The sequence below is a fragment of the Opisthocomus hoazin genome, chromosome 7 (assembly GCF_030867145.1).
Source record: "Opisthocomus hoazin isolate bOpiHoa1 chromosome 7, bOpiHoa1.hap1, whole genome shotgun sequence".
Classification (NCBI taxonomy): Eukaryota; Metazoa; Chordata; class Aves; order Opisthocomiformes; family Opisthocomidae; genus Opisthocomus; species Opisthocomus hoazin.
In genome coordinates, this window is record NC_134420.1 from 54,262,747 (window position 1) to 54,287,620 (window position 24,874).

Below are 24,874 nucleotides of genomic sequence, written 5' to 3' on the forward strand. Positions count from 1 at the left end.
CAATCAGTTTAATTTGGGGGTTCCTCTTTTTAGCTTCTTTCATCAGCCACCATTCATAGCCCCGGAAGTAGTTCTCATCATTTTCATAGTGCATATGGGAGGGTTCAGTACCATCTAGGAAGGAAACAGACAGGTAGCTCACAATTATCTTCTGTGTCATAAGCTGTTACACATAATAAAGTTTTCTGTATTCCTCACCGCTATAGTATGCAAGCACATATCTGCAATATTGTTCATACATTCTTCAGTATGTATTTCAAAGCAAAATGAGTAGTGGCAGGGAACAGGCAAGACTTGCCATCTTCATTCTTAGCCTATTAACTTAGCACAAATTAAATATTTTTCATTTTTAAGGGTATATGCCTGCTTTTAACATCAGTATGTGACTAACTGGGCATTTTCTGTCCCTAGCTATGATAATACTAAATCTATATTCATTATTATCTTGTTCCCAACAACCACCAGGAAAGCTGTAGCATTAAGATCAAGAGGCAAAAAATAGAAAACACTACACTTGCAAAGGCATGTTATATCTAAATCAAAAAGCAAACAAAAAAGGTTATATTTTGTTTCTTTTGCACAATGCAAGTCCAGGAAGAAAAAATAAAGGAACTGCCATGAAGCTTTTCAGTAACTGAAAAGAGATTTTTATAGTAAAAGACCTAGTTTGTAATTTCCAGTGTTCCATGACTGAAGGAAGAGTTTTTGGAATTGAAGGCTATGCACTGAATTCCCTCAGGCAAAGGTAAGCAAACTAGAAAGGTGCAAAAGAATCAGTGTTTCATGGGAAGTCATTACACACAAAAGTCAATTAATTAACTTGTGCACGCAACTGAAACAATTACTTATGCTAAACAATATGGTATACGCCTAATTGTTCCAGTGATCTCTTCTCATGAGACTTCTTTTTTTAAATGAAGTCTGCTGAAACAGCACATTTTGTTACAGAAAATATGATTTTTTTTTTTTACCTTACTAACACTTGATTACATGGAAGCTCTATTTGTTAGAGACACAGAACAACAACTAGATTCCAAACTTAGACTCCTGATTACATTTCAGACAGGCTCCTGATCACACCTCTGAGGTCAGAATAAGAGCTGCAGTCTAATGTGTTAAGACATCTGCATCTTACTGTTCTAAAATCTGGAAAGTCATCACACGAGTATGTAACATTCTCCTCAGCCAGGAGCGAGAGTGTTTGAAGAGAAGTCTGTGCATTCATGAAGACAACTCCGTTCTCCTCTAACCAGCAACTTCTTGACCAAATACCACGCTCTTAAACCCAGAATAATACTTTTCACCATGTTAATTTTTCTTACGGAAAGTAAATCAAAGAAATGAAAAACAATACCTAATTACACAAACACAGACTTTAAAAAAATGTGTGTGTATATACATATATATATATATACACAAAAAATGCCACAAAGACAGATGCTATGCTTTGTATTTATTAACTGAGTCTGCTTTAAGTCTGTTCTTGACCTGGCCAAGATTTTATTTTTCCCCACCCCAGAAGTAAAGACACAAACTGTAGTCTAGTTACTGCTTCTCAGTTTCCGATCACAAGCAGTTATTAAACAGCTTCTCCTACATGTAAATATAGTAGGCTAGGCAAATTACACCAAGACATTCTCATTTGCAGTTGTGGTCAGGCAAAAAAAAAAAAAAAACAAAACAAAAAAACAGTGCCTAATGTCAGACAACACCACTCCAGTGAAATGTAGCAACTCATTAAACTAAAGAAACAATTCCTTCTGACCAGTTGTCTTCACACTTTCATGCTTTTAAGATATAACCTACCTAGTCCTACCCAAGTTTTACAGAGTTTGTATTGCAAAATTGGTGTTTAAGAAATGCTCTGCAATTCAGAAAGCTACTAGAGATTTCTTAATCTTGGGGTGAAAAAAGAAGTCATTTGCTCTAGAACACAACCTGTTAACCATATGATAGTGAGCACAGTCTTCCGAATGCTAGTGTAAATTTCTCTTCTACAAGCCAGCAGAAATTGTTTATGTTTTTCTGCAACTTCAGTACAACTACAGAATGTATCTCCACCCTTCAGCCAAAGTGACACATGCAGGACATGTCACAGCATCATTACAATGAGAAGTTAAATTCTGCTCATGCAAAATCCATACCTGTTGATTGTCCATCACCTCCAATCTCTACTTTGAGGATATGTAAAGAAGCACCAAAATTTGGCTAGAAAAACAAAGAGACACAGAAAAACAGAATCCTGCTGTTAAGAAGAATGCACTAAATAAGTGTACAATTTTGAGGATGCTAGGAAATTCAATCCATTATAGATGTAATGGGAGATTACACAAAATTCTGCTTCAAAAGGAAATCAAGCAGGATAAATAGCACATCTTGCACCACTAACCACACTTCTCCCCAGCTGTGCAGATTTTAAATTCGTTACGCTCAAGAAAATACTGAAGTGCTCTTAAAGTAGAACCTGGGCTATAGGAGGAACACAACAGTATTTTTAATGTTATTAAAAGTTCAGTTTTTCTCCTAAAATCAAATTATTAAAATTAATATTTCAGTAAATAATTTATTCATTTATGTAAAAGGTTACACTGATTATGTGAAAGCGCATACATACAGTTAGCATCTGCTAACTACAGGCAGAAAGGCAAGAGAGAAAAAACACGGCACTGGAAACCCAATCCACCATGCTCTTCCCCAGCATCTGGCTGACGGAGCAGAATATAAAATTCAACCTCAGGTGAGGCTGAATTCAACTACAGGTGATCCTACTCCTAGTATGTTCTGCTGGCCATTAGTGCCTTAAGAGTTGCTCAAGCCAAAAGTTACAACTGATCATTACTTTAATAACCGCTAATGAGCTGGCCTCCTCCATGGAATTACCCAAGTCTACTTTTGGCATCCAAAAAAAGTTTTAAGATGCAAGAACGTAGTTTGATTAAAAAAAAAAGCTGCATAGACGATAATTTGCTTGGCTTGCAAGTTTTAGATTTTTTTAATTTGTTTTAAAATAAGAAGCAAATATTCCAAATTTACCATTTCTCTTCCTGACATTTCTGATTTCAAACTAACACATTTGCTCTCCCATCCCCATCACAAAGGCTGACTGACATTAAGAGACAAGGAGAAAAAGGCAAGGTATACCACTCCCAAGTATCTCATGACAGCTTAAGAGGTTTTGGTTAAAGAACATACCAAAAATTCTTTGAAAATCATGTTCTCAACTAGATTTTCTTTTACCACATGCCTACTGATTCCTTCAGAAAACTCGTATTTGTAACACACAGCTTCAGTCTCCAAAAAATATAGGTTTTGATCCCCCAGTCAAATATTATGCCTTATTCTACCCTTTAAAACCAATTCTTTAAACCACACAGCAAATTATTCCCCACCAGCCATCTCGATTACACTACTTGAAAGTGACACGACATCGTCTTTCAGCAGAGTAATTTACAGTGCCAAAAGCAAACAAGTTATTACTGTCCAGTGCAATAATCTTACCACATATTATATAGTTGGGCAACTCCACAGGGGCAGCCCACAAACCAATAACACTCACACACTTTATAGAGTCATTGCACTTATACTTGAGACAAGTTTGGAACAGATATGCTGTTGAAACTACGCAGCCTGCACAGTTGTTTTCACATCATATGACTATCTGTATGCAAAAAAAAAAAAACTGTCTCAAAGACCCACTTCCTGCAATCACTATGAACAGCTAAACCCCTCATTTTAGCCACAAAACCAATTTAATCCTCATTAAGCCCACATGGATGAAGAAAATATGTTGAAAATATATTTTTAAACATATTGTGAAAACATAAAAGCATTTTAATAATAATTTGAAGCAACTGGCTCCTGAACAAGATGCTGGTTGTCAAAAACAACAGCTAAAATTTAAGGTTCTGATTAAAACCAACATTAAAGTAGATGCTTTACAAAATGGGAGTTTGTCAAATTTCAAGTAGTACTGAATATACTATAGGAGTTCCAACACTACACAATAAGAAATTCAGCATGAAACTAGACATTATTGTAGCCGTGAAACCAACTTTACCTTGAACAGATAATCTAAAATCTGGGAGCGATAAGGTTCTCGGTAGTTCACCAGGAGTCTAGATGTGGCCTAAAATGGAAAGAAAACACGAAAACCTAACTTTCAAACATATAAACACATCCCAATTTTTCAGTCTAGGACTTTCACATTGCTAATAAGCCTAAAAAAATAATTATAGCACCAGGAACTCAGCTAAGCCCCTACAAAAACTCTTTTCTAACCCTTCAGCTGTGCGTTTCTGGTTTCACAGAGTGCAATTGCCTCATACTCCTGTTACCTGCAACCTACTGCAAAAAGAGGACAGAGGACAGAGAAGCAACGCGATCTCGCAGACTTATCACAAGCAAAGCGCAGCACCATTTCTCCCGCTCTACTGGCATCTCCCTGCTTTGGCTCTCAGTATACCAAAGGCAACAGGAGCTCACGGGGCACACAGGCAGGAGGGCAAGGAAAGCAACTCAGCAGGTCCAGGAGTGGGTAAGAACTTGCAGAATCTCACGGCTCTGCTGGCTGGACCACAGGAAAGCGTATGACCGGCTGTTGGCTCGTCCAACATTTTAAAACTCGTAGAGACAAGCAGCTAGGGAGACGCTCCACAGAAAAACCCAAACCCGGCTTAGCCCTCCTCCAACAGCACCAAGGATGCGGCTGGCCCTCGGCACCCCCACCAGCCAAAGACGGGAGGCCAGGTGCAAAGCAGGACCCCTGCCCGCACGACACCCCCTCAGAGACCCACTCACGCCTCCCCGCCCGCCCTCACGGCCCCCCTCAGCGTTCACCTCGCGCCCCCCCCGCCTCTCACGGCCCCCCTCAGCGTTGTCCCCTCCCCTGCCTCTCAGGGCTCCCCTCACCAAGGCCCCCCGGCCCAGGCCCCGGCAAATCCTCAAAGGCCTGCGCCGAAGCCACAGAACACACCCGCTGACGGGACGCCCCGCCCCGAGGAGAGCATCAGAACCACACCGCCGCAGGAGCCCCCGCTCACCCCGCCGCCGCTGATAGCCCCGATCCCATCGAACTGGCTGCCCAGCCCGCCGGCATCGTCCAGCACGTAGGTGGCCTTGGAGAGCGCGGCGGCACCGACCCCCGGAGGCCCCGGGCCCCAGCTGCAGCCGAGCAGGAGCCAGCCCCACAGCAGGGCCGCGCACCCCATCCCGCCCGCTCCGCTCCCGCCGCCGACAGCGTCCTGGGCGTGCCGCCCCGACCCTATAGCAGCTCGCCCTACCCGGCTCCGCGCGTCACGTGACCGCGCAACCTGGCAATCACCTGGGAGGCGGGGCGTGAGCGCCCTTCACCGCCATTTTGCTAACGGGAAAGGTGAAGGGAGGGGAAGGCTTTCAGCGCTTACAGGCAGCCCTCCGCCCTCCCTCCTCGTGTTGAAGTTGGTGCCTGCCATTTTGAGAAAGGGCAAGGCGAGTTCCGGGTGGCGGGACGCGCACTGCCATGTTGGAATTCGGCACTGGATAGCGAGTGAGGCCACCGAGGAGCCATCTTGGGTGTGGGAAAGCTGCTGCTGTGAGGCGAGGCGGGTGTGTGTGTCGCGTCTAGACAGGGTTTTTTCTGGGAAGACGCGGCGAAATTGCGTTTAGTGCAGTATAGGCAGCCTAGCTGTGAGGGCTACACCAGACTGACTTTTTTTTTGCGCAGCCTCTGGCAAGGCACGGCCGTTTTCCAGCAAGACGAAGGGTGTTGCCCAGTGAATCTCTCATTTCCAGGCCCTTGCAAGCAGCTAGTTCCCTGGTTTTGTCCCGCTCTCAGGCTGCCACCAAATCCCTCATAAAGTAGGCAAAAATCGCCACTTTGAAGGAGAAAACCTCCACGCCTTGTGAGAAGACCTTTGGTTGTTTGCGCAGGAGCAGGCAGTGCAGCTGGGAGTGGCCCTGGGGCACAGGGCCAGCCCCAGAGAGGCCTCGCCCTGGAGCCCTGGGGTGCTGGCAGCCTCACAGGCTTCCCCGGGAATCCCAGTTAGGCCCAGTTAGACCCGCAGCTGCCTCAGGAGGACCCCAGAGAGGGGTCCTGAGAGCGGGTTATGACCTGTGCTGCTAGCGGGGCTGAACCAGCCTTTCTGCTGACAGCCGCCGCGGGGGCACGCTGCTGGGCAGCTGGATGGTGGCGTGCCACACGTTCAGCGTCTCCGTGAGAGTAGCCAGGGTGATCCCTTGGGTGCCAGCTCAGGAAAGCGTTCGGCTCAGAGGAAAAGTAGTCAGGAGACTGGTGATTGGCTTGATTATCCTATAAAAATCCTTAAAGGGGAACTATCTGTTTGCTGACCTCGGTGTTTTACAGAGGCGATGCTCCACGTGATTAAGGAGGAATGAGGCACCGGGAGACACAGTGGCTGACATCATGCGGGCACTGTGTTAGAGAGCCATGGAAAAGCCCAGGTTTTACATGTTTCTGTCCATAAAGAATGCTGTTATTCGAGCCTGTGCCTCTCTTGTCCATGTCATTGAGAGATCTAATGTCTCAGTAATGACATTACCCGACTGACGTTTCCTGTTTATTTCTTTTTTAATAACAATACCGAACACTCACAAAACATTTTGCACTTTACAGCAATATCAGGCATTAACTAATGAACCTGCTCACACCCAAATGAGCTACACGATGTCATTATTACATGCAGAAGGACAGAGTGTCTTCCTCAAGGCTACAGTGAGTCAGTGGCAGAGGTAGATTTATGCCCATGGTCCTAATTCACATTCATTCCAGCAGACTATACAGCTTTGCATGCCTGGAAAGCTTGCAAAACCGTCATGAATGTTTAAGTGGTTAATTCTGATAATTTCTTAAATTAATGCGTCAATTTATTACAGGTAAAAGGCTTCAGCTGTAGAATTCAGTCTCTTTATCACTCATAGCAGCCTAAAAGTGTCAGCTTTCAGAACTCATATTTCCATCCTATGATGTGCTTAGGACCATCGCTTTTCAGCTGGTGTAGAAAACCACTATTAGAATCTGTTTTGGTGGAAAGTAGAGGATATTTTGGTGGGTCTCAGGACTTTTATTCCTTGTTAGGAATCTCTACTTTGCCTTTTATATGATTTTTTTCTTTACAACTTTGTCTGTGACCCAAGAATGTGTGATCTGGAAGCTTTGTAAACCCAAACATAACCAATAAAATTATTGAGGACTTAAAGAAAATATTCATTGCTTCTTTTGTAGATAAGATATATTTCCACTGTGAATGCTTTTCTATTTCAATTGTTCTTTCTTGATACTACTTTAGTCTCAGCGAGCCTGAAGACCACTTCTTGTTCTGAGATAACTGATTTGAGATGCTGTGTATGTCCAGATCTCAAAAAAAAAAAAAAACCAAAAAAAAACACCGCAAAAAAATATGCTGCTTGCATCAGAAATTAAATTCTTCCAAACTGGCTTAACCAAGAGTTGCTTTTTGCATACAGCTTTCCTTCCAGAATTTATAAAATGAATCATCTGCCCTCCTACTTCATTTGATCCTTTAGTCCTACTATCAGTTTGTTCTGGTTTGGCCTGGATAAGTGCCACGTGCCCACCAAAACCACTCTATCACTCCCCCTCCTCAAGCTGGGCAGGGGAGAGGCTTGAGAGTTGAGACAAGGACAGGGAGAGATCACTCACCAATTACTGTCACAGACAAAACAGACTGAACTTGGGGAGAAAAGGGAGTTTAATTCATCACCAATCAAATCAGAGAAGGATAGTGAGAAATAAACCCAGATCTTAAAACACCTTCCCCCCACCCCTCCCTTCTTCCCGGGCTCAGCTTCACTCCTGTTTCTCTCCCTCCTCCCACCGAGCGGCACAGGGGGATGGGGAATGGGGGCTGTGGTCAGTTCATCACCTGTTGTCTCTGCCGCTCCTTCCTCCTCAGGCAGAGGACTCCTCACACTCTTCCCCTGCTCCAGCGTGAGGTCCCTCTCATGGGAGACAGTTCTCCACAAACTGCTCCAAGGTGAGTCCTTCCCACAGGCTGCAGCTCTTCATGAACTGCCCCAGTATGGGTCCCTTCCCACAGGGTACAGTCCTTCAGGAACAGGCTGCTACAGCGTGGTTCCCCCATGGGGTCACAAGTCCTGCCAGCAAACCTGCTACAGTGTGGGCTCCTCTCTCCATGGGTACACAGGTCCTGACAGGAGCCTGCTCCAGCGCAGGCTCCCCATGGGGTCACAGCCTCCTTTGGGTATCCACCTGCTCTGGTGTGGGGTCCCTTCCACAGGCTGCAGGTGGAGATCTGCTCCACCGTGGACCTCCATGGACTGCAGGGGAGCAACCTACCTCACCATGGTCTGCATCACGAGTGTCGCGTTAAAGGGGGGGGGTAAGGGGAGTCTGATATTCAACTAGCCTGCCAGAGCCCTTCCAAGGACTTTCACTGAAACAGTTTCGCAAAGTTGAAACAATAAGTAATTTATTCAAGCGACAGTTATCACAGATTCGGAATTGCCGTTGATAAATTCACTGTCTACAAAAGTTGAGCTCAAAGTAATAGTTTAGCGCTTTAGTTAACAATGTGTTCCCGGGGGTATGTCTGACAAAGTCAGAGGCACGACTCTTACCAAAAAGGCGTCCCTTCTTGGGGGCGGAAGAGAGGTTCAGGCCCGTCGACCCGTCCGTCAGGTGAAGTTCTCGCTTGGCTCCTCCTCCCAAAGAGAGTTTTCAAGTGCCAATTTTTATATGTTTGGAAATCTTTTTGCGAGGTGGGACTAAGTCAATTATTGTGTATCGATTGGCTCTTGGCATGGAATGTCATGTCGTCAGAAGCGGGACTCAGCAGTGTGACACGCCTTCGGAGCGGGCATCTTGGTATGTGCATTCAGGGGCCATCTGTGCTTTGTCCAAAGCAATCTCTGAAGCAATCTCTTGCTGCGCAGCCTCCGTGGCGCCCCACAGATCACTGAGTTTACAGTGATGGGCTATCCCCCCTTACTTTTGTCTGATAAGATAAGCACCAGTTATTTACTCCCTTTGTTAGCTCTTCAGCTCTTGACAACCTCAGTCCGTTTGTCTTTTGTCTTGCATTGGACAAGTCCAGCAAGGCCATCGATTACAAGGAGTTGCAAGGAAGGGCGCTCTGCTCTGACATTTCGGGCACCTTCTGCCCCCTCCTTCTTCTTCCCTGGCCTTGGTGTCTACAGAGTCGTTCCTCTCACATCATCTCACTCCTTTCTCTAACTGCTGTCTCACTGCCGAGTTTTTTTTTTTTCTTCCCTTTCTTAAATATGTTATCACAGAGGCGCTACCACTGTTGCTGATTGGCTCGGCCTTGGGCAGTCCGTCTTAGATCCGTCTATCACTGGCTTTATCAGACATGGGGGAAGCTTCTCACAGCTTCTCACAGAAGCCACTCCGATAACCCCCCCGCTACCAAAACCTTGCCACGCAAACCCATAACACAGTTGTGACAGTGAAGAACTGTAGAAATGTATGAACTATGTTTCTCTAATAATGGTAAGAATTGCTTTTTATTCAGTGAGGTATAGGAACCCTCAACAGAACATCAGAACCAGCCCACCACACAGTGTTCTTAGTAGGTACCATGTTAGGAAAAAGCAGGTGAAAAGTGATAAAACAGGTCTTTGTGATGAGAGGACTTTTATCTCAGTGAAAATAAAGATTTGCTGAAGTTTATTTTAGAAATTAATCTAACCTCTCTTCCATGCAAGTTGCTGCAAAGTCTCGCTTTCATCAGACTGGAGGGGGCTATGATACCGTTTCAGGAATGACCACAAGTACAGAATGATTTGATAATTTAGGCTTCATATAACAAGTGCATCAGTAGAAAAACTGTGGATGAAAAACTCGTGCTATGCCTGGGAAAAAAAAGGAACCAAATCTCTGCCTTCAGTGATTTGAGATTGTAGAGCTGGCTGGTATTGTTCTCCAGGAAGTCAGTATGTCCTATTTTAAAGCTTTTAAATTTGCACATCTGTTTCATTTCTCCTTAGCGTCTGAATCATCGAACAGGCTAGTTTTGGTGTTTCCCAATAGGTGTACATTTAAAGTGAAATTGTACTCAGTTTCCTAGAAGCAGAATTGAATCGTTCCAAACAGAATTTAAGAAAAAAATCAAAGCACACAATAAATTATTCTGATCACAAAGAGAAAAGAGAAACTGCACTCATGTAACAGTTTTCCACCTGTCTAATTGAATAGAATCACTCTTGTGAAAGCTGCATCCAACCTCAGATTTAGTGTATATAAAAATATATAAACATGCAACCTGTTGCAGGGCATAAAATTCTGTTGTCCTTTATTAACTAGAACTGTCTACAAACTTCCTCCCATCAGTAGGCAAACAGAAAAAAAACAGTAATACAACTTCTGAAAATAATTAATTCTTTTTGCGCAAACTCCTAAAGTCCTTATAATATTTTGTTATGGGCTTTTCTTAGGTGGATTCTTATTTGATTCTGTGATAAATTTGTTGGCATAGGCGAGTGCCAAGTCCTTCAGTCAAACAAAGCCCCTATGTTTTGAACATATACAAGTAAACACAAATAAATACATACACATTTCACAGTATTTTGTTTCTGTGGTGTGGTTTCTGCCCAGAATGTATTGTGTCCTAAGTAAGAGATTTGTAATATACTCTGTTCATGTAATTAGGCATTATTTTCAGTAAAGCCTTTATAAACTTACTAAAAGTAGTCCTAGATTTACCAAGGTTGGTACCATTCCTTGTGCATACTTCTACATGACCATGTTGCATGGGTAAATTTAGATTAACAAAGGATTAAAATCAAAAAAGAGGCAAAAAAAAAGTTGAGACGCGTGAGCTGTTGCTTCATTGGTGTACCCGAGAACAGCTTCCTGTTGCTTTATCTGATGAAGTAGTTTTTCTTCTCAGAAGCAGACACGGGTTACGCTACGGAAGGCATTACAGTGAAACTGCTACACAGGGACACGTGGCTGCCTAGGTAAGTGTTCAAAATCCAAGAAGTCAGATAAATAACTTATGTTTTGGTACAGATTTCAACCTGGCTTTCCTTTAATGTGATGCTGACATCATACAGCAAAAAGAAGGGACACAAAAGGGGCTGGAAAAGATTGCTTTGGGAGAAGGAGTATTTCACCCCCAGCACAAGTGAAACATGAGGCAAAAGGGCAAATGACATCAAATGATTGAATCAGGAAAGACATGCCAGCGTGATTTATTGTTGTAATGGTATTGCCATCACCGAAAAACATGTTGCTTGGGAGAGGGGGAAAGGATGGAGAAGAACAGTATTTGAGGGTGAGTTTTCAGGATTCTGGGCCATCCTTGTCTTCACTGCAAAAAATGCCTCAGGCCTCACAGGGGGTTCCAGTAGCTCTTCTGTTATTGTTCTTTAATATTTTGTAGCACTAACAAGGTTATCACTGCTATTTCTATGAATATACACAATGCTTAAAACTTAACAGAAAAATAAGCTGTACTAGAAGTAGCTTCTTAGAATACCAAATATGTACATGAAGGTATTTTATACAGCAACTTTCTGTATACATAGAGGAAAACATGATGAACATAAAGATATAGCAAAATAATACTCATCTGCATGGCCTACATCCTAAAAAACGTTTTTTTTCTATTTGCCGATTTTAACAGATTTTTTTATTCTGTATAAAACAGTCCATAAAGTGTATCTCAGCTTTAAAAAGACTGAGCTCTTTGAGGCCTCTTTGAGTCTTTTCATACTCTCACAGAGACCTGTGAGTGAAATTTACTGTTACATGAGGAAAAATGCTATGCATTTTAAGCAAAAACATCCAAGTTACTGAAAGGCATATTTTAAATCTTCACGACTGTGAAATTTTTCAGAATTAAGTTTTGAGATCTGCTCATTACGAAAACAGATCTAGCTACGGAAGGTCCTTGTACTTGAGTAAATCAGCTTGGCACTATAACTTATTTTGGAAGCAGAAAGCAATCTACTTTGTTGAAATTGCTTTGAGAAAAAAAAAGGCAAGAAAACCATGTCCTTCCATCTTATGGCTGATACACAGTAGCATCTGTACAGCAGCTACTGCACAGATCTAGCTCAGACAACATTGTTTTCTTCCCCTGAAATTTATCTAAAAAGCAAAGTACTTGCAAAAACTTACCATGTTATAATGAATATATAATGAACTCGCCCTTTTATGAACTTGAATTTGAAATAAAGATTGAAATGTCAGTTGCAGATGTTTCAAAAATTAAACTGATGTTTATTAGCTAATTAAGATTCTTTTTAAAATTTTTACTAACTTTTCTCTTAATAACACAAAATCCTTACAGTCTTCTTTGTCTTTGATAATTTCCCAAACTATAGTAGAATTCATTCGTAAGAAAAATTAAAAAAGACTCTTCCATTCTTTCCTTAGAAAGATGGTTACAGGCAAGAGTATGGAATATCATTTTGTATTTGTGCTTATGAAAGTATAACTTTATACTTCCTTTGTTACTTTCAAAATGTCATAAATGGAGAGATCGCATAAAGCTCTCTGAATCTGAAATAGATAGTGTAGGAATGTGTCAATACAAATACAATATTTAATGAGTGGTTTTCTCCAGAAACATTCTCAAGGTTCCTTTACAGGCTTCTTTGCATACATTACATGAAGCATAACGTTTGCTAGTCCATTTCTCTAAATTTTATATCTGACTGCTACTTGTATTTTATTTTTTCCAACTTCTTGTACAGCAGGTTCTCTGTAGCAGAATGACAGACAGGGGCAATGATAATCATTGAATAATGTGGCTAAAAGAAGAAATTACTGTTGAGAATTTTTTTTCATTAGTATCACGTCTGATACCAAAACAAGTCTGTTAAATAAGTCACAAGTCTACAGAATTAGTCACAGTGAGTTTGGACTATGAAAGTCAAACCATTAGACTATATCATTAAACAGAAATTCTTCGTTAGCTTTTTAGAAAAAATGAACAATCAGTGGGAAAAATTATCAAACATTGTGTTTTAGGATACCTGTAGGCCAATACCATCTTCCTGGCCAAAACCAGCAGGTACGCTCAGTAGCTGAGAGAAAACCTGGTAATGCTTCAGATCATACATTCAGGTAAGAAAAATCATTTTTCATTGCACAGTTCTAATTATAAGAAAAAAAAAACTGAGCAAAGAAGTATGATATGGACCACTTCACCTGAGATAAGGCCCCATGTAATGGTAATGAAATGTGTTGTAATAGGGCCAAAATAGTGCTTCCTGCTTTTATGTTTCTGTGCAAGAAACTGCAGCATGCATTGTGGTATACTTCACTTGCTGGCTCTTTGATACACTCCAGTATAGGTCATCAATACATGCCAGAATGACACACTTCTTGTTATTATTCTCATTGAAAGCACGTCCTCGTATAAGTAGCATCAGTGTGTCATCAAAGCTGGGACATGGATTACCTGGGGAATTTCAGACAGCCTCCAGGGCTTTTTCATAGAAACTATTGATGATACTGGTTAAAAATTAAAGAAAACCATGGGCTGCACTGACCTGTGAACATGAGGGACAGAAAAAAATTGCCTAGGAGGCAAATTTCTTGTGGTCTCAGCTCTCTTCTTTGAATCCCATCTCCAGTGTCCCATCATGCCATTATCCAGTTATATCTTAAAATGTTATTTCCTTACGGCAGATGGCAGAAGAGCAAAGCAAGGTCTTGCTCCGAAAAATATGTGATTTATTCAGACAAGTGTTTTTCCTTATGATCAGTGAAGTCAACAGAGCAAAACTTTTAGAAACCATGAATGAGAAAGAGAAAGCTGAAGAAAAAGAAGGTGGGTGGTACGAAGTAATTGGCAGGTTGGTCTATGAGTAGATATGAAAGAGGTAGTAAACGTAGCTGAGAGGAGCTGTTGTAACATAGAGACAAGTCGAGGGCTTGTAAGGACAAGTCTGATATAAGAAGTCAGCTACCAGTGGAGAAACAGTCTGTGAGGGAGGGAGAAGGAATTCCAGTTTCTCAGTCACGCGACTAGTAAACACTTGCTACATTACAGGCATGCTTCTGAGAGGGCATGTTTCCCTGTTAGACATGAAGAGAACTGTCATAGGAAAAGAGATGCTAAAATGTGATTAGAAGAATAGGTAGGCATTTTATCTTTTACTCATCTGGTCCATCTGCATATATTTGCTTTGCTTTTGGTGAGAAGTGGGTCAGCAAAACCCTAGGATCCAATTTCTAGAGCTACATTTTTAATTCGCGATGCTTATCTATACTGGTAAGCTTACAATGCCCTATTTACTGTGTGGTTTTATTAACCCACGCTGAAAAGCACGTATCTTATGTTTGTCTTAAATATAGACACTGCATTTTTTTGAGTTAGTCATCATGTAAGTAAAGCTGCTCAGTGGACCAAACTGGCAAGCCCTGCTCAAGAATTCGTCTTGTCTTTCAAGCCTGTGAATGAATTTAGCTCTAACTATGAAAAGTTAGCCAGCTTGATCAAATAAAGCAGTGGCTGGTGAAATAAAATATGTGCTTTCTAAATAGTTCTGTCGTTGCTTCTTTTTTTTCTGAATACGCATCAAAGTTTTTTTTTTATGAAAAAGAGATCCATGTGATAACCTTTTAACACAGACAATAAACCTGCTTAGGTTTCTCTGACAAACCCGAAATCCTACACACACATGCATCATATCTAAAAAAGGCAGAGTGAATTCACCTACCATGTGGGAAAATCCCTGCACCCAAGTTGTCTTCAGTTTGAGCTGTTTCCTATGTAGGAACAGTTGTAGACAGTGTTATCTTGCAACCTACTCTTTCTACATCCTCTTCACCTCCTTTGCTGGCAGTCTAGGCTCAAACCACAGATGAGTAATCACAGGCAGTCTCCAAAGTAGTTAGTATATTTGGTGGTAGAACTGCACCACAATAAATATTCCCTGTTCTCATATTTCCTGAACATAACAATTAGATCTTTGGGGAAGAGAATTACTGAGTGTCAGAGTGATGATATAATCGATGAGTACCAGTTGTCTCATAGCTATGGTTGTATACCCTTTCTTACTTAAAGGTCAGCTCTTCTAAGTGCTTCTAAGACACGCACACAACTCCTCCAGTGCCACTGCTTTAGTCAGGGCTGCCGTTTTACTGCTATTTTCACATTGAAGCTGTTGACACCCACAGCCCTGGTAGTGCCTAAGATAAACTTAATTGTTAATGGTTTTCTAAACTCACACGTGGCCACTGCAATTCCCAGAGGAAAGAAGGGTAAATGACAAATTGTACTCAGACAGTCCCCACCTCACATGAGTCTAAGTGACACCCTGGCAGGTTCTCCTGTGCATACAGAGCGCAGTAGCCTGCCAGGTTTCGCATGAGGGTTCCTGGGACATGCAATAAGCTTTGCTGGAATGCCACAGTTGGTGGCAAGTTCTTGGGCAATCACATACAAAGGAAGTGAGAGGAATTGGGGAAGTGTGAGAATGCAACAAGACAAGAGAATGAATCTCAATAGGGTGACATACCAGCCAGACATCTCTTCTTCTGAGCAGATCCCAGCATCTAGTGGTACCTGATTCCTGTCTTTCTATCCTTGTCTCTCCACTGACTTAGAGAGGAGGAGAGTGTTGTGGATAAGAAATCTGCCATATTCATATGGCTGAAACTCTGTTCAGTCCACCAGAATAATAGAAAGTGCACCTCTGTTATTTGTGGTGCACGTTCTGATCTCCTTTGACTTTCCCAAAAAAAAGACCTGGGATTGCAGGACCCTACCCCTCTGGAAGTGTCTTAGCTACTCATCCTGCTTCTGGTGTAGAAGCTTGCATCTGACTGACCTTGGCCACCCTAGACATTTGGGTTCCTATGCATGTGTCCCTCCAGGACTGTTTAAAAGCTTTGATCTCCTACAAACACAGTTTCTTTCTTCTAAATAAAACACGCACCAAGAAGCCCGTAAAAACAAACAAAAATGTTGTTAAAGCTGACATTTTTCCTTTTTGGTAACAGAAGGCTGGAATCTAACCAACCAGGTCCTGAAGAACTAACAGATGACAACCCATCAGCCTACAGAGGGTTTTTTATTGCATCCGGGCTGGAATCGGCCCAAAGATACTACTCAGGGCGGACAATGAACACCACTGCTAAGTGCCATGATGATCACACCCTGGATAAGTATTTGTTTCCATTTGTGTACAGCATTGTGATGATGATCAGTATTCCCATCAATGGCTTATCCCTCTATGCGTCTTGCGTTCAAGTGAGGAAAAGGAATGAATTAGCAGTCTACCTCTTCAGCCTGTCCCTGGCTGACCTTTTGTACTCTTTGCTTCTGCCTCTGTGGATTGATTATGCCTGGAATGGAGATAACTGGAAGCTTTCAGCCTTGCTTTGTCAGATTTCTGCCTTCCTTATGTATATGAATTTCTACACCAGCACTGCGTTCCTCGCTTGCATCTCTGTTGATAGGTACCTGGCATTAGTTCACCCCTTGAAGCTCCAGCACTTGCGCACAAGAAAATTTTCGTTGCTTGTCAGCATAATCGTTTGGCTTGTGGAAAGCGTCTTGAATTCAGTCATATTGGTGAACAAAGAAGTATTCAGTGATCCTTGCAATTTCACTAATCATACGTTATGCTATGATATATACCCCCTGGAATGGTGGCAGGCACAGATAAATTTATTCCGGATATGCTCAGGGTACCTGGTCCCTTTGATAATCATTTTGTTTTGCTACCATAAAATCTACCAAGTAGTGAGATGTAATCAAGCCACAGTAGATGAAGAAAAGAAAAAAGTGAGGAAACTTATTCTGAATATCACAGTTACTTTCATTGTTTGCTTCACTCCTTATCACGTTATGTTGCTTATTCGCAGCATCAAAGAACCTTACACCACTGACCCACAGCTTTTGCAGTTGTTGTATAAGGTTTACAGAATCACACAGGCCTTAACAAGTGTGAATTGCATTGCTGATCCCATTCTTTACTGCTTTGTGAGTGAAACTGCACGAACAGACATAGTGAATTTGCTCAGGTGTTGCTTGTGCCTACGAAAGCGTGAGGGAGAGGAAGCAAAAGACCGTGCTCTGTACAGTTCTGCTACAAAGAGCAGTGCACTGGTGGTCACCTACAAAACTTCCTGTGAAATGGGGACTGTCAAAAATGCCTGAGAGAGCACATTCAAAGCAAAACTGGATAACCTAAAGAGGAAAGAAAGAAAAATTCTTCCCCAGTGTGTACCTAGGAAATAACCCATAAGTCACAGATCCTAATCCAAGTGAAACAAGTAGCTGGAGCTAAGAACTTATTACAGGGTCTATGAAATCAATGGAGCATCAAAACATATTTTTAAATTAGGCATGGTACATGAATCAATGTCAACAAAAAAACATAGTCAAGAAAAATGACCATGACATACTGACAAAATCACTGAGGATCCCCCACAGAACTGCCTCCTGTCGCAGCTTGCTAGCTAGCCCATGTGCTGGGCATACATGTACTCAGCTGCAGGAAAGCTGAAGTCATCTGAACCTTGACTGGCAAGCTGGTAACAATGGACAAGAAGAAATCTGAGGGTCTCAACAACTTTTTTGCCTGTCTTCACTGGCAATCTCTCTTCCCACACCTGTCAAGTGGATGGACCACATGACAGGGGCTGGAGGAGCCCAGTCCCTCCCACTGTAAGATAAGATCAGGTTCGTGAACATCTGAGAAACCTGAACATACATAAGTCTATGGGACCTGATGAGATGCACCCCAGAGTCCTCAAATGAATTGGTTGATGTAGTTGCCAAGCCACTCTCCATGACATTAGAAAAGTCATGGTGGTTGAATGACGACGCTGGTGACTGAAAAAAGGGATACATTGCACCCATTTTTACAAAGGGTAGAAAGCAGGACCCTGGGAACTACCAACCTCACCTCTGTGCCTGGGAAGGCTGTGGAACAGATCGTCCTAGAAGCCATCCGAAGGCACATGGAGGACAGGGAGGTGATTCAAGACAGCCTGCATGGCTTCACCAAGGGCAAGTCCTGCCTGACTGACCTAGTGGCCTTCTGTGAATGAGTGACTACATCAGTGGAAAAGGCAATAGCTATGGATGTCATCTGTCTGAATTTTGTAAGTCATTTGACATGGTCCCCCAGAGACAACATCCTTCTCTCTAAATTAGAGAGGTATGGATTTGGTGGGTGGACTGTTTGGTGGATGAGGAATTGGTTGGATGGTCACATCCGGAGGGTAGTGGTCAACGGCTCATCATCTAGATGGAGGTCGATGACAAGTGGTGTACCTTAGGGCTCCATATTGGGGCCAGTACTGTTTATTATCTTCATCAATGACACATACAGTGGGATCAAGTGCACCCTGAGCAAGTTTGCAGATGACACCAAGCTGAATGGCGTGGCTGATATGCGTGAGGGACAGGATGCCATCCTGAGGGACCTGGACAAGCTGGAGAAGTGGGCCCATGTGAACCTCATGAGTTTCAACAAGGCCAAGTACAGTGTCCTGCACCTGGGTCAGGGCAACCCCTGGTATCTGTAGAGGCTGGGGGATGAAGGGATTGAGAGCAGCCCTGAGGAGAAGAACTTGGGAGTACTGGTGGATGAAAAGCTTGACATGAGACACCAATGTGCGCTCACAGCCCAAAACACGAACCATATCCTGGGCTACGTCAAAAGCAGTGTGGCCAGCAGGTCAAGGGAGGTGATTCTTGCCCTCTGCTCCACTCTGGTGAGACCTTGCCTGAGTCCTGCATCCAGCTCTGGAGCCCTCAGCACATGAAAGACATGGACCTGTTGGAGCGGGTCCAGAGGAGGCCACAAAAATGATTGGAGGACTGGAACACCTCTCCCTTTCAGAACAAGCTGAGAGAGTCGGGGCTGTTCAGCCTGGAGAAGAGAAGGCTGCAGGGAGACCTTACTGCAGCCTTTCAGTACTCAAAGGGGGCTCGTAAGAAAGATGAGGACAGATATTTTAGCAGGGCCTGTAGCGACAGGACAAGGGGTAATGGTTTTAAACTAAAAGAGGGTCGATTCAGACTGTGTATAAGGAGGAAATTTTTTGTAAGGAGGGTGGTGAAACCCTGACACAGATTGCTCAGAGAGGTGGTAGATGCCTCAACCCTGGAAACATTCAAGGTGAGGCTGGATGGGGCTCTGAGCAACCTGATCTAGTGGTAGATGTCCCTGCTCATTGCAGGGGGGTTTGACTTGATGATCTTCAAAGGTCACTTCCAACCCAAACTATTCTGTGAGTCTCTGAGTCTATGAACCTAGTCATTTGTTTTCCAGTTTTAATAGAAGCCTGAAAGTTAGCAGGGAAGGAGCCTATGTGGGATTTTTTTTTTAAAATCAGTACTGTGATAGAAATTAATAAAGCATGCACACATGTGGAGATCGTTCATATGATTGACAAAGGAGCAGTCAGAGGGAGGGTGATAAATCTTCTCTCTAATTTCCTGGTGTAATTTATGCTGCTATGATGGTTCCTGTGTTTCAGCAATGATTCAAGTTCTCCTTCAGCATACCGCTGACATTAGCCACTTCTTAAAATTGTTTACTTCATGTGGATGGGTACTTACCTGCTCTTAAGCTTTTCAGCTTTTGTTTTCTTTGGAAAATATATGTTCTAATGTATAACCATATGTCATGTGGTTTCACTACCATATCAATATAGTGTGTGAGATCGTTGAAGTTTCGTTACTTCAAGTGCATATAAAGAACCAAATTCTAGCCACAGGTGGTTGAACTCTGATGAAATTTTTCCAGATATGTACAGGGAGGAAAGAGAAGTATGGAAAGGTAAGGTTTCACATCTCCACAACATAAAAGACCAGCCTTCAAACTTGTTTAATACGACCGAAATCTGGAGCATGGTTACATCTGCAAAGTCAATAGAGCAATGAGGTTTATAGTGATTTACTTAACCACACGTGGAGGCCTCAAGTGGATGTTCCAGGGCTCTCAGTCTGCCGGTTTTTAAAAAAGTCAAAGAACAAACCAACAAGCAATACTAACAAACTAGCAAAGAACACAAATATACCAACAAACAAGAAGAATGGCAGCAGAAGAACCCACATTTTAAAAGGATTGAAGTTAGCACAAATCAAAAGTACAGCTAATTCAGGGACCTGGTCCTGCGCAGGCCCCTGCAACAACGACATGGTTCCTTGGCAGTGGCGGGCACTTGTTCCTCTGAAAAGAGTTAAAACACCATGGAAAGTCTTTTTTTTTTCTCCTCTCACAACCTCTTCACTTTTGTTCAGTTGCCAGGAAGAATGTTGGGTTATGCTGGTTGTCCAGTTTCATAGGGAACAAATATTTCTTTCCATCAGAAAAATCCACCTCTACCAAGTCTGTGTAGTGGAAAGATTTTGACTGTCACTTTTCAACACACTTTTAGGACTGACATTATCCTTGGAGCAAACACTGATTACAAGCAATATGGAAATTCTTGTGAGAATATCCCTCTGTGTGTAAATTATAAATTTTTCAATTACAAAGAGCCACTTTCATTGTTTTCATGAGTTCCTGTTTGTGTCTATTTATACTTTCAATTAATTTCACATTCCGAGAGGGGAACTTGAGAGAATGAGGTGGCTGGGCTTGTTCAGCCTGGAGAAGAGAAGGCTTTGAGGGACCTAATGTCAGCCTTGCAATACCTGCGAGGAAGTATTGAGAAGATGAAGCCAAGCTCTTCACGAGAATGCATAGCAGGGGCACAAGAAATCATGCACATAACTTGAACCAAGAATGGTCAGAGCTGATATAAGGAAAAACTTTCGAACTGTGAGGACTGCCAAGCATTGGAGCGGGTTGCAACAAGGCATTCTGCATGTTCCATCCTGGAAGGTTGTCGAGACCCAACTGGAAAAAGCCCTGAGCAGCCTGGTCTGGCCTCACAGCTGACCTTCCTTTGAGCGGGAGGTTGGACTAGAGACTTCCTGTGATCCCCTCCAACCAGGATTGTCCTGTGACCTTATGAACTGTTGTAAAGGTGTGTGTCACTACTCTGGCTGTTGCCTTCCTCTCTAAAAAAGTATGTTCCCTGCCCTACTTTGTTTCCATTAATCCATTTGGCGGATTTTGTTTTGTTTTGATGTGAGGTTTTTTTCTGTAATGCCTTCGTATGTATTATGAAGGAAAAAGTATGCAAGCAGCAGTGCAAGTTACTTCACCACAGATTTGCTCCTGTGCTGACCTATGTATTTTGCAACAGAATGTGAATTTTCACTGCAGCAGTGGAATAAAAGCGGAACCTGGCTTCACTGTAACTTCATGGAAAAAAACCCGCAGTTCTTCATCCCTAGACCTTTCATATGCCAGAGAGGTTAGAAAGTTAATTCTACTGGGGTTTTTAATTTATTTCAAATAAAGAATAATAAAAACTAAAACAAAGCAAAAATCCTGAGTCAAATTTAACTTGTGTGCCAGGGAGTAGTGAGAGCTGCCTGCTCCACAGGGCACGGGGAGCCAGGAGCTGAGGGTGAGAGCTGGGCAAGCTGGGCAGCATCCTCACCAAGAAGCCGCGCAGTCCCACAGCACCCCAGCGAGGCACGCAGAGCAGCTCTGGTGATGGTAATTGGTGTTGGCCAGCAGCTCTGTGACCCCCAGGCAAATCCGTAGTGACGAGGCCAGTCTGAGGTTAAGCTGGGAAGCCAAGTCAGCAAGGCAAGGTCAGGATCAGCGAGGTAAAAGGCCAGGCACAGCCGTACTGTGTCGGCGCTGGCCTGTGCACAGACAGCCAAACCCCAAGGAGGCAGGAGAATTTGTGTACTTACCTCATTATTATCACATAACTAAAAATTTACACTTTTTTTCATTCTCTCTCCAAATTTTTCTGTCCCAGCTGGAACAAAAATACCCTATGAAAGTGAACATCTATGTTCTTTTTAAAAGCACACAGTGCTACAGGGGAGATACTTTTCACTATGCAAAACTGGCATAGTGAAAAATAAATGTCTTCATCCAGGCTCCAGTCCACATTATGTATTATTGAATAATCTGCTTAGGATTTCTGATGGTTCTGTAGGCAAAAAACAAGTACAAATTCGCAGGAACTCTTCCTAAAGTGAGGACATTCCTTACAGAAAAGAGTTTATAAAATCCAAAGGTCTGTTTAGTGGCAAGAAGAGATGCGTTCATTCAAATTCCAGTTTCCCTCACAGACAATGCTTAAAAGTAGTAATGTGTGGCCTCAGTGAGTCACTGTAGTTCCTATCTCATTTCCCAATCTATATAACAAGAATATGGATAATTAAAAGGGCTGTGCTGGTAATTTAGTTAATATCCACAGGGTATGAAATGTCAGTGCCAAATGATATTGTTGTCAGCATAACGACAGCAGAGGCGAATTTATGTGTCAATAATTCATGTAAAGCAGAACCTGTGTGCCAGAAGTCCAGCTCAGCTTCCTATGTTGGGAGCTTTTCGGTGAACTGTGGTGACCTAGCTGGTGGAATTTCAGACTTCATTTAATCTGTTTTTCCTAGAATCGTAGCCACAATCTGCATCACCACATTCATGATGCAGATCATTATTCTTTTCTGATGTAACTACACATCAGCTTTGCTTTCTTAATGTCAGTGGGGTCAGTCCTGACTCACATGGTTGTAAGTTAGCAGAGACTCTTGCCTAGCCTTTTTTTTTTTCTTTGAGTGTCTAATGCGTCTAACTTCGGAGCCTCTGAGAAAGCTGAAGGGAACTGTGAATTTGAGTTGTGAGATTAATATATTCCACTTCCTGTTTCCATTCACGGAGAATGATGCTAAAATAATTCTGATAACTCTAGTGACAATCTTCAGCCATGTCACTCTTAATGTAGTGCCAGTCAAAAAGGGAGCAATGGGCAATAGTTTAGCTATGTGCCACTTTCCATATTACTTACCAGTTTCATCAGTGTCATCATCAGTCTAGTTCTCTATTTTCTAAGGTGGTGAAGGAGCAAATCATCCGTTTGCTCCCCGCCTCCCTACAGCATAGAGAAAGAACATGGGTGGGAGTGTTAGGGCGCCTGGGGCCAGCACGACCGCAATGGCAGAAGACCCACCTGCGCAGAACAAGGCTGCGGGCAAGGCAGGCGAAGCGTGGCTCTGAGCTCAGCAGGAGCCGGGGTCAGCTGCTGTGCCCGCAGGCCAGTGCTGCCAGTCGCTGGGGTTCTTCTGCATGAGACCGCAGCTCCTCGTGATCCCGGAGCCTTGCGAGATGGCAGCTTGCCCCTGCCCCAGGCCGCCTGCTCTGCCGCATCTGCATGGTTCCCTGGCGCTGAGCCGAAGGTGGCATCTGATAAGTGATGCTCCGGCGCTGGAGAGTGGATGGACGGCGAAACGCCTTTTGCGTATCATGAAGGTTTTCTTTCATTGCTGCACCACAGTGGCTGTGTTACTGATAGATTGCTAGCCTAAGCTGACACGGGGAGCTTTTGGCTGCTCGGCCATGGGTAATCAAGCTATTTCACCTAAATCTTGTAATATCCTAGAAAGACATAGACTCTGTTCTGGACTGGGGCTTCGGAAAAAACAAACAAATGAATAAAAAAGCAACAACAAAAGCAAACAGAAAACAGTTAAGGAAGGGTGGTATCAGATGACATGTAAAAGCCTAATCCAGATGAATCACGAAGATGCTGCCCAAGACACCGTCAGATCGTTGCCCGTGCCAAGTCAGCAAGGCCCAGATCCAGTCAGCTGTGCATCACCTACAACCACTCTCCAGCCTGTGTACAGCAGAGCTAGAACACGTGTCCTGTAGCATCTCTCACTGAACAGCAGAATGCACACACGTACACTGGTCACATCACTGGTGTGGAAGGGGAATGCTAGAACAGCAGGAGGTGTGAAACACCTGCAAAAAAAAAAGTGGGAAAATAGGTCAGTCCCTTTTCTGTTCTGTTTTTTAAATTAACTTTGAGTATTTTGGTGGCAGGAGAACAGATACAGATTCCCAGCTTCCTTGAATGGAGTATGAGAGGAAAAAAGAATGTATGTCTCACAAGAGCTGAGGTAGCTCTCAGGATCTGTTACTTTAAATTCAGTATTTTGAGAAATGCTATTGCTATAGCAACTACTAGGTTAAAGATTCAATACCAGGGACAAAAGATTCTTTTCTTTTCCATTGTTTTTTTTCCTGGTAAAGTGAAAATCTTCCTGGATGAACATTTGAGGTGGTAACAGATTGGGTAAAAGCACACCCGGATACTGTACTAGTGCCTAATCACATATAAATATGTGTATAATCATCACAGGTTTATTTTCATTATGTATGAAGGTAAAGTAAACAAGATAGGGGTGCAATTCATGCCTTATCATGGTTTTCTCTATGGCTTTTCAGATCATCTAGATGTGGTGCATTGTCTTTCAGATGAGCTACTGAAGTTCATTTATCATTAGCAATGACTTCCATAAGCTTTTCCCAAGAGCTGGTGCTCATATCCACATTTGTGCTACGTTCCATCCCAGCTGAAGCTTTATTATGACTTCTCGTAAAACCATGACCTGACCTTTCATTTCTCGCCATTTAAAAGCTTCCTCCCTTTTAACAACAGATATGCAAAATCATGGCTATTTTTCCCACTGCACCTGAAGAACTACACCCAGGAATAATCTTATTTCAAATTTCTAGCACTTTAGCACAGAGTTTATTTGTGTCTCGATCTTAGCCTTATCCCAGGGTTATATTAAGCTATTGGAAAAATTGTGGCCTCGGGTTTTTTTCTTCTGATAGCTGGTACCTTATCAGATGCCACAGCAAGTACTAAATCCAAAAAGCCACAGTCTGAAGGAGAGGTCCATACATTGTCTTCTGTGTCAGATATTTAATTATATGCTTGAGGAAACACAGAGGAAAATGCAGTTCATCCTGTAAATGCAGCATGGGCAGAACACCTTAGGCTCATATCCCTAAATGAAATGAACTTATGAAA

The 24,874-nt window shown here is 42.8% G+C and overlaps 2 protein-coding genes and 1 long non-coding RNA gene across 7 annotated transcripts in view; 1 reads left to right on the forward strand and 2 right to left on the reverse strand.

Moving 5' to 3' along the window:
- The window catches only part of GALC (galactosylceramidase), a 39,946-nt gene extending 34,651 nt beyond the window's left edge, over nucleotides 1-5,295 (reverse strand). For all 5 annotated transcript variants that reach the window (XR_012764509.1, XM_075426004.1, XM_075426001.1 and 2 more), the window contains exons 1-4: nucleotides 5,040-5,295; nucleotides 4,058-4,126; nucleotides 2,145-2,208; nucleotides 1-114 (exon numbers count right to left, since the gene is read on the reverse strand). Coding sequence is in view for 4 of the 5 variants with exons in the window: in XM_075426004.1 (XP_075282119.1) it covers nucleotides 1-114; nucleotides 2,145-2,208; nucleotides 4,058-4,126; nucleotides 5,040-5,207 (415 nt within the window). In the remaining variant the exon portion in view is untranslated. The remainder of the gene's footprint in view (nucleotides 115-2,144; nucleotides 2,209-4,057; nucleotides 4,127-5,039) is intronic.
- Nucleotides 5,296-10,891: 5,596 nt separating this feature from the next.
- On the forward strand, nucleotides 10,892-17,386 carry GPR65 (G protein-coupled receptor 65). The gene is made up of 3 exons (XM_009936855.2): nucleotides 10,892-10,956; nucleotides 12,977-13,072; nucleotides 15,959-17,386. The coding sequence occupies exon 3, from the start codon at nucleotides 16,080-16,082 to the stop codon at nucleotides 17,118-17,120; it is 1,041 nt and encodes a 346-aa protein (XP_009935157.2). The 5' UTR covers nucleotides 10,892-10,956; nucleotides 12,977-13,072; nucleotides 15,959-16,079; the 3' UTR covers nucleotides 17,121-17,386.
- A 2,406-nt stretch (nucleotides 17,387-19,792) lies between these two features.
- LOC142361914 (uncharacterized) overlaps nucleotides 19,793-24,874 on the reverse strand; it is a 32,257-nt gene continuing 27,175 nt past the window's right edge. Inside the window, exon 3 of the long non-coding RNA XR_012764510.1 lies at nucleotides 19,793-23,796. This is a non-coding gene — a long non-coding RNA (uncharacterized LOC142361914). The remainder of the gene's footprint in view (nucleotides 23,797-24,874) is intronic.